This window comes from Hyperolius riggenbachi, chromosome 9, assembly GCF_040937935.1.
Source record: "Hyperolius riggenbachi isolate aHypRig1 chromosome 9, aHypRig1.pri, whole genome shotgun sequence".
NCBI lineage: Eukaryota > Metazoa > Chordata > Amphibia > Anura > Hyperoliidae > Hyperolius > Hyperolius riggenbachi.
In genome coordinates, this window is record NC_090654.1 from 12,744,265 (window position 1) to 12,759,775 (window position 15,511).

General features: G+C 45.1%; 1 protein-coding gene across 1 annotated transcript in view; it reads right to left on the bottom strand.

Annotated features, from left to right (window-relative positions):
- The window catches only part of CSF2RB (colony stimulating factor 2 receptor subunit beta), a 46,965-nt gene that overhangs the window by 29,697 nt on the left and 1,757 nt on the right, over positions 1-15,511 (bottom strand). The window contains exons 2-5 of the mRNA XM_068255030.1: positions 12,546-12,630; positions 6,509-6,638; positions 3,882-4,048; positions 1,523-1,671 (exon numbers count right to left, since the gene is read on the bottom strand). Of these exons, the coding sequence (XP_068111131.1) occupies positions 1,523-1,671; positions 3,882-4,048; positions 6,509-6,638; positions 12,546-12,618 (519 nt within the window). The 5' untranslated portion in view covers positions 12,619-12,630. The remainder of the gene's footprint in view (positions 1-1,522; positions 1,672-3,881; positions 4,049-6,508; positions 6,639-12,545; positions 12,631-15,511) is intronic.

Sequence of the window (15,511 nt, forward strand, 5' to 3'; positions counted from 1 at the left end):
AATAAAAAGTAGGAAAAGACATTTTTATTGAATGTTATGTCAGAATTTTATCCCACTTTTTCTTTACTTTTCAGCACTGTGTAATTGAAAAAAAGTACCCCACAGGTGGTGAAAAAGTACTATCAAAATAATTTTGAGTATTGTTGTTTTGCTTACTGGTGGTGTTTTAAAGGGCATTTTATTGAAAATATCACCTAGGAGAAAGCGTTAATTGCATATGGGCCCGGGTGAGAAGAGATAGGAAGAGAGGACAACTGGGCCTTTGTGCACGTACCTTTTTCTAATGAGGTTTTTCCCAGGTGATATTTTCAAACTTGTCATTAATATAACTTTTAAACCAGCAGCAAGCAAAAAAGTAATCAAAATAATTTTGATAGTATTTTTTCAACAACTTTTCGGTACTTTTTCATTTGCAAAGTGCTGAAACATTATTTTAAATAGAAGATGAAAAATTATGTCCTATGAGAAAAATCAGGTGGAGAAGTTACCGTAATTGCATATAGGCCAGGAGGAGATGAGAGGAGAGAGGATAGCAAGTGCATTGTCCTCTATATAGTGAATGTTTGCTTTGGTACACAGAAAGGTTGCTCTACAGCAGTGTTTCTCAACATTTTATTGGTATGTACCCCTTTTAAAACCCTGTACCCACCAAGTACCCCCAGCATAGTAACCATTATCACAAGTACCCCTTGACAAATGTATATTTGATCATAGTACATGATATTTGGTTCTAAACAATTTCCAAGCATTTACTATTGCTTTTAATTAGCTAAACCACTAATTTGGTGTTGTTTAAATAAGTATTGCAAAAAGGGTGTATGCGGTGTGTGAGCCAGCCCTGAGCTCCAAAGCTCAGTGCGACCCATGCTTCATTCCTTTCCTTTTCAAATGTGTTGCACCCAAGCTATGCACAGTAGCAGAATGCAATGGACGTTAAGGTAAGTGCCTGTTTTTAAATATTGGGAGGTGGGTGCGGACGGCTCTCCCCGGCGCTGGCCACGCTTGGGGGGGGGGGGGTCGGTTGCGCCACCCAGCCTCCACCTCCGGGGTGCTGCTGTGGTTCCCAGGCAGTGAGAGCGCCTGGGACCCTGTGGTCCCCCCGGTTGTATGGGGGCATTGGGAAGCCTCCCCGTAGCGCTCCTGGATAGTGCTATTGTAGCATGAACTAATTCCTGCAGGGCGACCGCTTTGCGGCATTGGTTTTTGACCCTGCATAAGTTGGCATGCGAAAACGAATGCATATTTGCATGAGCATTGCCTCATGAATAGCCAATTAGCACAATTTGCTTAGCCAGTTATATCAGGTGTTCACTTGGTGTTTAATGCACACATTCAATTCTCTGTGTAGTTGTTTAAATAAGGTTTATAATTTTCTAAAACTCTAAATTTGTAATTTTTGGTTAAGTATATCAAGCCCGAGTACCACCTGGAACCATCAGAAGTACCCCCTGGGGTACGCGTACTACACGTTGAGAACCTAGGCTCTACAGAATCTACATAGCACTATCTTTTTGTCTCTTACCTCCTGCGTTTCCCAGTATTTCCTGTAGTACGTGATCTGGTAGCAGACAGTGACATATAAATGAACATATTCTGGCATCTCCCAGGTTACAATGACTGATCCATTACTGGACATCAAAACCGTAAGATGGTCAGGTGGTGGTATCTTAACTGCCAAAAAAATAAATACAAAAAATAAGGAGAACAAATTGCTTACCAACATTTAAAAGGTATTACTTTTACAAGACTTTGTTTTTTTCTACCTACATAATATGTTTGGCTAACACAGTACAGAAACTTTTTTACTACTTACCAACATTTAAAACTTTGAGCAGAGCTATCTCTAATGACTTTATTGTAGGCCTAATCCTCCAGACCCATGATAAAATCCCCAGTGTAGTAATACTTATAGTGCTCTATATACTGTATTTACTGTATATTTACTATACAACTTAAAGAGGAACTGTAACGAAAAGGGGAAAAAATAAATCAATACATTGCATAGTGGGAAGTTAAAAAATAAAATAGAAATCAAGAAACGATTGATATTTGCCATGTAATTTGTTCAAATTTTTTGATCTACAATCAGCCTGCACGTCATCATTTTTACTGCTGGCAGACGTGAAAAAACAGAAAGCACCAGCTGCCAATATCTATAACCACACCCCCTAACAATGCGATAGGCTAAAAGGTTGTTGTTTTTTATAGATGTACATATGCACAGAGGGAGATACTGCTTTCTTGGCAGTTGAAAACAGCTGTTATTTCCCACAATGCAACGAGGTTCACAGACAGCAAACTGTCAGGACCATGGTCCTGACATCACACTGTGGGAGGGGCTTCACCACAATATCAGCCATGCAGACCCCCTGATGATCTATTTGAAAAAAGGTAATTTTTTCTAATGGGAAGGGGGTGTAATGCCTGGCAGATCTCCTGCTTTCTTTTCAGCTGCTATGCCCCAATCTACCACCACCTTCTTCACCCTATGTGGCAGGTCCCCGCTTGAATGGGAGGGGAAAAACAACACCTGCCCAACTTACACCCAGGCCTTGGAGGTGCAAGGTATAGCAGCTGAGGGCAAGAAAGCCAGAGTACCACCAGACTAACAAGACTATGTAGCAGGGTGATGGGAGAGGCTACACAGATATCACAGGAGTTATGAGCAAGGGAGCAAGATTGCCCAGAGCAACCACAGCTCTGGGCTTCCGATACCGTCACAAATAAACAAGACACAATGGTTGCTCAGTGCGACATCGCACTGAGCCTCTGATCTATCTGAGAACAAGACAGACAACAGACAGACAGGCAGACTGGCAGGGCGATGCCACCTGAGCCTCTGACTGAGTAACAAGACAGACAACAGAGAGACAGACGGAATGCTTGCAAGTCTAATCGCTGCCCTAGTGATAGCAAGCATCCACTTGAACAAGATAGACAAGTAAGAGCGTAACTAATAGCTACCGCAGCCGCATAGTTACGTACCCAGGAAATAGGTCTAGCAGGAACAGACAGACAGAATAAATGTTTGCTTAGCAGTAGCAAACATCCACACAGATACAAAACAAGACAAACAGGTAGGAGCGTAACTAATAGCAACCGCTGCCTCAGTCACATCCTCAGGAACAGAGCAAGCAGGAAACTACCAGTCACAAACATGGTGAAAGCAGTCACCAGCTAGCAGGATGGTAAGACTCCACTGCTCCCCCGTGGGTGCAGTGACCGTCCAGGCAGGCAAGGCAATGCAAAGCAATACAAAATACACAATCACAGCATGGACCCAGCAACAACTCAGGTAAGCTGAACAGGCGAGGTTTGGATTGAGAGGTAGGCTTTTATGTGGACATCAACCAATGGAAACTGACATGCAAATTCCCACACAGCTGAATGGTAATCATGCAATCCTGTGTTATACTGATTGAAAGCTGCAATCTGTCTGGGAATGGACGGAATTCTCATTACAAATGCATGCCAGATTATGCAACCACATGCATGTAAGAAATCCACAACTGTCTGGCTGCAGTTCAACTAGCCAGCCATAGGTGGATTTATGACAACATTCTGTGCTACTTTGAACTGCAGTGTGCTTGCAAACAGCAATGACTCTCACGGCAATTGCAAACAAAACCAAGCAACCAAGTGCAGGCAGAAATATCAAAACTGGTCGGCAGGAGGGATCCTTACAGGGTGTATCAGCTACTGTTTGGGATGAAGTTCAATCCTTGCTGGTTACAGTTCCTCTCTAAATATAATTTATAATACTGCTAAGAATGCTCAAATTAAAACAAGCATGTCTTCTCCTAATGCCGTTGCTGCAGGAATAGAGACATAATAATCAGCACATTTCTCCAGTACGTGGACTTGTTGGGTCGTTTCCTTACCTTTAGTTGCTGGTATAAAGGATGTTACGGCATGTAAAGACCGATCTGGCACGAAGCTGAAGTTAGAATCGATCATGCTGGAAAACACCTCTGTAAAGTGGCAGGTTTTGTGGCACTGCCCATCGTCTGGGGTCTCGGAGCATTCAGGGGTACAACGACGTGGGGACCTGTGTGTGGGGAAAGGTCAGAATTTTTAGTAAACAGCCTTGCGTTCTTGGCCCCTATGCAATTAACTTTTTCTTCTGCGTTTTCTCCTAGGAGATAATGTTTCAACTTCTTTTTAAAATTACTTTTCAGCAGTCTACAATTGAAAAATAACCAAAAAGTAGATGAAAAGTATCTGCAAAGTTATTTTGAGCATTTTCTTGCGACGGAGATGTTCAATCAAGGTATCTAGAGGATATTGTTGTGGGACCATTTCCGAGGATATTTGCGTGGGAACAGTTTTTTAACACTAGAAGGTAAGTATTTATGGTTAATTAAGAACATTAAAGGACTTTTTTTGTGGTTGTGTCTTTACTTCATTTAGCCCTTTGTGGAAATGGGTAAAGGGTACCGAGATACCAGCCCCCTCCCCAGGAGAAATGAGTATACGTATCCCTATACTCATTTCTCCTGGGGAGGGGGCTGGTATATGGGTGTCCCCTTCTTAAAAGAGACTCCCAGATGCCACCATGAACCCCTCTTCCCCGGGCATCGTAGGACCCCACCTCCTCCTGGGACACTGGAGGTGGGGAAGAGCTCTTTGTCCATGGTTTGGACAAGGGCTTAAGAGATGCTTGGCAGCCCCTCTCCTCCAGAGCCCCCCCATACCATGGACCATACAGTTAGGTATAGCTCAGGTTGCGAAGCCCCACGCTGCCGGGGCTCCCATTCTGGCTCTTCCAGCTTGCATGGGGACGAGGGGTTACAGAGGCTCGGGAGGGAAGACCTCACATCATTTTTTTTTTTCATTTTCCACATAAATGAAATTTTCAACATAAAAAAAATAAATTTTTATACAAAATTACGACCGATTCGTAATAACAAATTACGACCGATTCGTAATAACGAGGCCATGATCCCTGATCAGCATCACTATGTGGCAGCTTGCTTTGCTCAGTTAACTAACCCACATGGCTGACCACATTGTCGGGGTACCTAGCCAGTGGGAGAAGCGAGATTCCCTCTCTCTCTCTCTGCAACAAACTCTTTTTTTCTAGTATTGAGGGATCTGTCTGTATCCTCCATCTGTATCCAAAAAGCTTCTTCGATAAGCATAAGTGGGTGACAAGATCACCACCTTCACCGCAGCTACAAGCATTCATATTCAAAAAAAGGGTTAAAAAAATAATAAAAACAAACAAACAAAAAAACAAGTAAAAGAAAGCCAATTAAAGTGAAAATATTTTAATGTCATTAAACACGTCTACCTGCTTTTGAAATACATTTTATTAAAATCTAGTGCTATTGTAGTGCACATCTCTGTATCTTTTTAACTGTTCTTCCACTATCCAGCTACAGTTTCTGTTCTTCATCTGTAATATTTCCTGCGTGATTAAACAACCACCACACTACTGTTCACACTGCCAAATGTATTGAATTTTTTTGTAAAAAAAAAATGTAGAAATATAAATTTGCAAAGAACAAGCATCTTAAAGAATCATACAGAGAATGACTTGTAGATAACATGCATATGAGTAGTATAAAAAGGATTTAGAAAGTTCATATGGAAATTGGAAATAAGGCCTTCTAGAAATCTATACAGGGTATATGTAAAATCAGGTGTGTGTGTGTCGCAAAATTGGCTTGACCGATTTGAACAAAACTTGGTACACAGATCCCTTACTACCTGGGATGATATGTTCTGGGGGTCTTGCGTCCCCCCTGCACACCTGGGCGGAGCTACAAACAGCCAATCAGATTTCCCCCATTCATGTCAATGGAAAAAATGGAAAAGGCTGCCATTCTCAAAGTAATCAAGCCAGAGTGCCCACACTGCTTTCTCATTATTGCATAATAAAGGATAAACTCTTATCTTTTTTTTTTAGAACTCTTCATTTAATGTCCCTGCTGACAACATACACAAACATGTGACTTGTTCTGCAGACCACAGATGAAGATGATGCAATAGGGCACTTCTGGTTATACACAACTCCGATCGCACTCTGTCAGATTTCACGAGAATAACAACAAGCCACAGCTCTACCAATCCAGGGATTCCCATTATTGCCCAACAGCACCATGCGTGGGAAAGGCTGGCATGATACTGTGTGCCATTTCCTCTTCCTCAAGGTCCTCAGGACAAACAGCCCGAAACGACTTCTCATCCTTTCCTATAGCGTGTATCTACTACTGACAAGTGTAGGACAAAGGATGGGAACTCTTACGCTGCTAAAAGCAGGGGACCAACTGGAAAAACTATTGTGATCACACTCTAGCACCTCCTCAACGCTCGGCTGTAACTCAGGACCTGTTTCGGCGTATTCACGCCTTCGTCAGTTAACTGACGAAGGGGTAGATACGCCGAAACGCGCCCTGATGTCACCTGCATGCGATAACTCCACAAAGGGCACCTAGGGTCACCATCTCATGCGGACCCCCACTGCTGCTATGACTATGAATTTGGGTGTGTTTCTAAGCATTACCTGTCCACATTGCTCCAGTAATGGAGGCTGATGGGAAGTCGCCTCTGCAGTTCTGCGCTCTCCGTCCAGCGACAGGTCCAGTGCTCACTGATGTTATGGACGCAGGTGAGAGAGTCCAGGAGGGAAGTGCCTGTAAAATATACCTGCAAATATTACCGGTCACATTACACAGCACACGACGTCATATCAGTCCCATGCCTCCCTCCATCACCTTCTTGCTAAAGAGAACCTGTCATACATATACCATTAAGGGTGTAGACGAGGAATACCGTTGGTACCTGTTGTTGCCCTGCATTTTGGCCAATCAGACAACGCACTCAAAAAAGGCTGGGCAGAGACTGCAATGATTTTTCTTTTTTAAACTCAGCATATAGAATATAGTAACCCAACTGATTTTATCAGTGCCCTTTTCTTGTGGGTAATGGTTAGCACCATTGTTCAAAAAACAAAAAGATGATAAGGTAAGGAAAATGTACACAGGCTATAGGTGCCCATTAACAGTACAATATTTTCCTCAGATGAAATAAGCAGATTTTTATGACCGAGCTTTACAGAAAACCACGCAGTATGTGGAAAAAGTGAAAAGATTCTATAGTTGATTGGAATGTTGGGTTTTTCGATTGTATCTGAAGAGAGAAAGTGCCCGATGCCTAACCCTAACCGCCACCCCTTTCTATGCCTAACTTTAACCACCTCCCGCGACTAACCCTAAGCACCCCCCCGCCTATGCCTCGCCCCAATCAGACCCCTTCCAATGCCTAACCCTAAGCACCCGCCCTCCAATGCCCAACCCTAACTACCACCCCCCTGATGCATAACCCTAACCACCACCCCTGCCAATGCCTAACCCTAACCACCCCCCGCCTAACCCTAACCACCCTCACCACCAATGCCTAGCCCTAACCAACCCCCGCCTAACCCTAACCACCTGCCCTCCAATGCCTAACCACCACCCCTCCCGTGCCTAATCCCCCCACCAATGCCTAACCCTAACTACCCCCCTCCCCGCCTAACCCTAACCACCCTCACCACACCAATGCCTATCCCTAACCATCCCCTTTCTGCAAAATTTGCCAATATTTACGCCTAATCTATTCTCACACACAACCAACAACAACGAAACATCTGTAAAGCGCTTTTCTCCCGTTGGACCCAAAGTGCATAACCTTGTCTCAGATCAGTACATAGCGATGTGTTCAGGGGAAAAAGTCATCATGAATGTCAGACCCAACAGGTGACTTTTCAGTTTTTATTTAAACGTGTCCTGGGTTGGAGCTGTCTTGATTAACTTTGGAAAGGCACTTCACAGGCTAGGGGCAGCATGACAGAAGAGTCTGGCTCCAAAGGTTTTTAGCTGAACTCGGGGATGTTATTGGATCCTTTTGATTTGAGGTTGTGGGAGGTGTGATGCAGTTGCAACAATTCCTTCAGGTATCCAGGGCCTAGGTTGTGTAGGGATTTTAATGTTAGCATGCCAATTTTGAAGAAGATTCTCCATTTTAGGGGTAGCCAGTGTAGTGAGCGAAGGTTTGGAGTTATGTGGTAATGCCGGGGTTGGCTTGGCAACAGTCTTGCAGCAGCATTCTGTACTAGCTGCAGGCGGTACAGGTCTTTGTTTGGAAGGCCTGCATAGAGGGCATTGCAGTAGTCCAGCTGTGATGTGATGAAGGCGTGAACTAGGGTTGGAAGATATACCATAGGTGGCAGAAGGAATGTTTCACAGCAGCTAATGCTGGGCATACACGGCATAGATTATGCGCCGGATCGAGCCGCTGGCTCAATCCCGGCGCATCCCCGCTCGTCCCTGGCGGCGCCTGGTTTGATCCCCGCTTGTCCCCGGGGTATCGATCCAGCGGGTGATTGGACCCGTCAGAAATTATCAATCGAGCCATCAGCGGCTCGATTGATAAGGAGCAAACGAGCCTAGTATACCCAGCATAAAACCCTCCCTCTACTTATGATCAGAGAGCAGGGCTGCTCGTAAACTATGCCAGTGCGAATCTACGTGTCGTAGTTCATAGACGAAGTTTAAAAACTATGCGTATGTATTTACGCATAGTCATAGTACCGCTATTCAAAGCTTCGCCCGCTACGCGTAGTTGACGTATGTATTGCGAAGTCAACTATGCGTGCGGTAACCACGGCTATTCGGATCATTGCGCATGCACAGAAATATTATTGCCCTTCTATAAGTACACATTTCCGTATTGGAAGATAGAATGCACGCATTTATTAGTTCACGCATGCACATATTTAGCGGATTAATGGGGAAATGTTTCCGCATAAGGGCATGGGTCCGCATACACTACGCTTCGCACTACACAAAGCTTCCGTATTTTTAACGCGTAGTCTACGAAATGCAAACGTAGTAAATGTTTTTATTTCGAAGCGGTAGTTTGCGAAGCGTAATTGCGTAGAACTACGCGTACTTCCAGCGTAGCGAAGTTGGCTGGCTACGACCATCCCTGTCAGAGAGTGATCGATCTGTTTGTCCCATTGGGAGGAGATTGATGGGTGTATGGGTACCTTTAATTTCCCTTTTATCAATAACGTGAGTATTATTGTGATGCGAGATGCATTCATCCTGTTACTGCTGCGCACTCTCATTCCAGTCTATTGAATTGGCCTGTCAGCTCTTTTCATTTCCACAAATGATACACTCTGTTATCCACTTATCTTTTACAACTTGACAGTAATAAATGACTATTAAAGTCATGTCTGTCTGAGAAGTACCCAGGCCGTCCCGCGACTGTATTCCAGCTATATATTATTGAATTATCATTTCTTAATACGCACTTATTTCAGGCTCATGTCGGGGAATCATAGCAAGTAATACTCAGCTAGTGGCAATGAGTGAAATGGAAAAAAGAAATGCGTCTTTTTTCTTCAAAGTTTCCCAAAAGGTATAATTTAAAGGACCCCATCGCGAAAAATTGTAAAATATTAAATACATGTAAACATATACAAATAAGAAGTAGGTTTCTTCCAGAGTAAAATGTGCTGTAAATTACTTTTCTCCTATGTTGTTGTCACTTACAGTAGTAAGTAGAAATTTAACAAATCTGACAGGTTTTTGACTAGTCCATCTCCTCATGGGGGATTCTCAGTATCTCATTTATTCTTTACAAAAGCAATCCCTGGAGAGGATCTATACAAAGATGCAGGCTCCCCCCCCCCCCCCCCCCCCGGACTCCCCCTACCAATTTGCACATTATTCTGGCAGTTGGACCAAGCAATTGACATTCACTAAGTGCTTTTGAAAAAAAAAAGAAAACCATGAGAACCCCCATGAGGGGATAGACCAATCCAAAACATGTCATTTCTGTCAGCTTTCTATTGCCTACTGTATGTGACAGCAACATAAACAAGTGATTTATAGTTCATTTTACTGAAGGAGAAATGTACTTTTTATTTATGTGCTTGCACTTACTTTTTGGGCCACCCCGAGCTGCTTGGTTACTCTGTTTTTACTGGCCCAAGCCCCACCTATCCCATACTGCCATATCAATCCCTGCCATGTACTGATGAGGACCAAACGCCCGAAACAGGCTGTCTACATGTGGGGTTGGTGTGGCTGTGTAAAATTTAAAGCTATAGGCTTGCTATACACCAGCGGTTCTGGATGCTTGTCTGGCTTACAGGGGCTGAAAGGGATCATTTGCATATTCAGTAGTGCATTGTGGGTAACCACAAATGTTCACTTGGGCCTGGTGCACACCAAAAACCGCTAGCAGATCCGCAAAACGCTAGCGGATTTTGGAACGCTTTTTCTTCTTTTTCTGCAGCGTTTCAGCTAGCGTTTTGCGGTTTTGTGTAGCGGTTTTGGTGTAGTAGATTTCATGTATTGTTACAGTAAAGCTGTTACTGAACAGCTACTGTAACGAAAACCGCCTGGCAAATCGCTCTGAAGTGCCGTTTTTCAGAGCGGTTTGCGGTTTTCCTATACTTAACATTGAGGCAGAAACGCATCCGCAATCCAAAATCTGCAGCAGCCCGGGAGTATGCGTTTCTGCAAAACGCCTCCCGCTCTGGTGTGCACCAGCCCATTGAAATACATTACCCCAGCGGATCCGCACCCGCAAGCGGATCGCAAACCGCAGCGGAAACGCTCCGGTGTGCACTAGGCCTTATAGCTGAATTATCGCAAGTACCTTCTGTTTTAAGAAGGCAAATTTCACCAAGCAGGGCTTTTTGGTCTCTTTTATCCCCTATACTTTGGGTCACCCCGAGCTGCTTGGTTACTCATTTTAAATGATACAATTTTTCGCGATAGTGTTCTGTGAAAGATTTCCTTCTTTTAGCTGCTGGAGGTGAAGTCATTAATTTGGGCGACAGGCACCGCTACAGGGTAATATGAGCATGACTAGAGCGTGATATGAGCACCACTAGAGGTTAATATGCGCACCACTAGAGTTTAATATGGGCCCCACAACAGGGTAATATGGGTGCACGATGAGTGGCTATTGCAGGTAATTTGGGCACCAGAGGCACCCAATAAAATAGCAAACACTGGGGCCCCGAGCTATACAAATGGTGACTACCAACAGCAAGGGCCAAGCGAACCTCCAGTGCCCAAATTACGTGTTATAGCCTCTGTGTTTAGCTATCAACATAGGTGCCAATGGTGGCGCCCAAATTATTGGTGGATAGGGTCAGGCATCGGCAGGTCCTTATAATTTGGAATTTTTGGGGGAGTGGGGGTACTTAGGATTAGGCATAGAAAGGGAGGGCTCGTGTGATGGGTCAGGTTAGGCTTAGGCCATAGTAAAATATTTTACTATTGGAATTACTTGCTGATTCGTAGTTGACTATAAGTAAATTAACTGATATCTCCAGCGCCCAGATTCCTGCAGGGAATTCGTCCAGCATCCTGTATCCATGGCCCCAGCGGTGCCTCATGTGACCTGTTACGTGCTGCTGGGTCACATGAGGTGCCGTGTGCTGCCGGGTCACATGAAGCGCCGCTGTAGTCAGAGAGGAAGCAGGACTTCATGTGTGGCTGGTGGTCCCATCACTAATCTGCTGAGAGCGGGTGAGTGATGCAGCTCATACCCGGCATCACACGTCAAGGCAGGGGGGTGTCCTCACCATGTATTGCTTCAGGCCGCAAAAAAATCTAAAACTGGCCCTGCCTGGAAGACCTCAACCAGAGCCACTGTTTATGGGCACCGCCCATCTGGTTGGCAAATCAGCACTGCCCACACATACTATAATGCCTGGTACACACCATGCAATTTCCCATCAGATAGATGGGTCGATAGATAATTTACAATCAGATCCAATCGTTTTTCTGATCGATTTTCTGATCACTTCAATTCAAATCGATCAGAAAAATGATCGGAAATCGTATCGGACCTATTGGAAATTATCTATTCGACCCATCTATGTGATGGGAAATTGCATGGTGTGTACCAGGCTTAAAGGATACCCGAGGTGACATGTGACATGATGCGATAGACATGTGTATGTACAGTGCCTAGCACACAAATAACTATGCTGTGTTCCTTTTTTTTTTCTCTGCCTGAAAGAGTTAAATATCAGCTATGCAAGTGGCTGACTCAGTCCTGACTCAGACAGGAAGTGACTACAGTGTGACCCTTACTGATAAGAAATTCCCCTTTTTTACCTCTTTCTTGCTCTCAGAAGACATTTTCTGCTAAGAAAGTGTTTTATAGTTGGAATTTCTTATCAGTGAGGGTCACACTGTAGTCACTTCCTGTCTGAGTCAGGACTGAGTCAGCCACTTGCATACCTGATATTTAACTCTTTCAGGCCGAGAAAGAAAAAAAGGAACACAGCCTAGTTGTTTGTGTGCTAGGCATTGTACATACACATGTCTATCTCATCATGTCACATGTCACTTCAGGTATCCTTTAAGTATTGTCCTCTAAGCAAAACCCGATTGGTCAGAACATCAGCCAGCTTTCTCTGTTATGGTGGTAGTGATTAATATTCTCGTTCTTCCATGAGCCAACATGGTTCTCTTTCTGTGACCATGATGTAGCTTGTACATTGTATATTGTTGGCCTATACAGACCTTGCGTCCCATGTATGTACAGCAGGGTGCAGAGTTGTAGACACAGCCCACTCAGTTTACACGGAGTCTTCATTTCCTGCACTTTCTGCAAAACATAATGTTTGTGAAAATGTTACACATGTTACAGTATATTCCCGTAAAGCCCCAAAAAATCAGTTTAACCATTTGTGGATCAGACGGCTCTGCCTGCTTTAAGACCAGAGCTGTCTGCTCCCTTTCAAGCAGTGCAATTGCTGTGATTGGCTCACAGCAATCACGGGGTCAGGAGCCAATGAAATTGTCTCCTGCCTGATATATGGAAGCTCTGCTGTCAGCGTGACAGCAGAGCGAGCGGGTGCAGCGACGCAAACAGCGTCAGGATCGTGCAAGAAGGAGAGGACGGTGCAGTGGTGGTGAGTGACATCTACGTCCTCACAGGAATAACAACACACAGCCCCCTCCAGCCTGATCGTTTCCTCAGCGCCGTCCTCTGCCTCCTCGATCTTCCGTAAGGGGTCCCGGTATCTTTGGCCAGTCAGCGCATGCGGAATGTGAACGTATGCGCACCCTCAACTCGCTCCCGCAGCCAGGAGAGTTCTGCGCCTGCGCAGACGTAGAAAGCTCCCAGTGACGGGAGCACGGCGGGCAGACACGCGTGTCTGGACTGCACATGCGCAGTAAGCCCCAACTGGCCAAGATACCAGGAGGATTGAGGAGGCGGAGGACAGCGCTGAGGAAAAGGTCAGGCCGGAGGGGGCTGGAGGAAGCCCCAGGTATGTATGAATTTTTTTTCTATTCATCTCATGTTTTCTTTAAGGATTGAAACCTTAGAAATCACTCCTTAACTTAAAGGGAACCAGAGATGAACGTTTCACACAAAATAAACATATCAGTCGATAGCTTGTAAAGAATAAATGCTCTACCTGATAATTTCGCCGCTCTGGTGTGCCTTTTTTAGTGTTTTTTTATCCATTATTGCTTCAGGAAAAATCAAATATGGCCGCCGGCTCCCTTCTCCTTCCGGGTTATGAGTTGTTCTGGATGTGCGGTCTAGGCTATATGAGACTATGCTGCAATCTAGGCTATATGAGAAAGGCTTCAGCCTTTCATCTGTGTGCTTTTATTTTGGTATGATGTACAGCTGCCTGTAGGAAGTGTCTCTCATAGGAATGAAACTGCAGTCATCATCAGTATCTAGTGCACACAGAGCACACAGGGATCATATTGCAGCCACAGAGCTTCTCTCTCAGCAGCAGCAGCCCCTCCCATGTCATCAGAGCTCTCAGTATGTAAAGCCGGAAATGTAAGCCAGGAGGTGGCAGGCTTGGGCTTGAAAAGACTCCACAGAAGAGTGACTCAGCTATAATGATTCCAGGTCAAACCTAGACTGAGCCAGTCAGGGATTCTTATCACAGCTGCTAATAGACTTATTAAGCAGATAACAATGAAACTAAAAGCAGGGTAGGTGTTTACTGTCATGTTCCCACTGGTAAATGTAATAAAATACATGAGGGTGCTTCGTCTCTGGTTCTCTTTAAGGACAGAATTGTAATGATCTGCTCAGCTGCCTGCACGGGCAGACAGCTGTTTGTCCATTCCTTAGCTCTGAATGCTGCAGGTCTCTGGAAAAGAGACCTGCCTTCGCTTTGCAGGTTTCAGAGTTGTTCTGCTGAGGAATTTGCATACACTTGTCATGCAAATTGCCTAGCTGCCTCCTTTGAAGGCCTGCAGTATAAAAGCCATGTTCTCCCAGAATCCTTTGCTGGTCATGATGGTTTGTTACTGCTAAACACTCCTAGAGTGTCAGCCTTGCCTGTTTGTTAAAGATTATCCTAGAGTAATTTCTTGGGACTGTACTAGGCATCCCTTCTAGTGCAGTCAGATTGTATTATCTGTTTGCCTTGTTCTGTCTCTCTGTCTCGATTGTCCTGTCGCCAGCGGCAGTCGACAGGAGATCGTTCTGTCTGTCTGGGAGTGTAGGCCAGAGCTGCGGTTGCTACTGGCTGCTCAATCTGTCTGGATCGCACTCGCCCTAGTGGTAGTGGCAGTGCCTCCTTCTGTATTCTGTCTGTCTGGGAGTTAGGCCAGAGCTGTGGTTGCTACTGGTTGCTCCATCTGTCTGGATCACACTCGCCCTAGTGGTAGTGGCAGTGCCTCCTTCTGTATTCTGCCTCAGGGGTGCTAACCAGAGCAGTGGTTGCTACTGGTAGCCCCATCTGTTTGTCTGTGTGGATTGCATTAGCCCTAGTGGTAGTGGCAGTGCTTCCTTCTGTATTCTGCCTTAGGGGTTCTAACCAGAGCAGCGGTTGCTACTGGTAGCCCCATCTGTTTGTCAGTCTGGATAGCACTCGCTCTAGCGGTACCAGCGGTGGTTCCTTCTGAACTCTGTCTGGGAGTGTAGGCCAGAGCTGCGGTTGCTGCTGGCTGCTCCTTCTCTCTGTCTTGTCTTGTACGAACGCTTGCTGTAGGCTCGGTGAGGAAACCGTTTAGCAAGCATTTGCGTTCTCTATTTCGTGTTTGTGTGTCATTGGTTAGTTAGGGTGGCACGCTTATCACTGGGCGCCTAACGCGCGGTGATCGTGCTTAAACGTGTTCGCTGTTGCGAATGAGTGCGGTGTTCGTGTTTAGTTAGTGTTTGTTATTTTCTATACTTTTGCTACTCTCGTGTTCTGTTCTGTTCTGCCTTGTGTCACTTCGGGCAATCGCTTCTTTTGCAATTGCGTTCCCTCTTCGTTTCTGCGGATGTGTGTTCACCGTCGCTGGGTGGCGACTAGATTGGGGAACACACATTTAGTCTGTCTCTGTGTTCTCTCTCTTTGAGGGCTATCCAGCCCTGCTTGTACAATTCCCTTCTGGCATCTGTGGTAGTGCAGAGGCAATGCTCGTCTGCACTCCACAGCTCCATCTGCCGGTGGGAATTGCCCTCTACCGGTGCATTGCACCTAACCTGGGTTCTCCAAATTATACGCTTGTGGAGGATTTCCGCA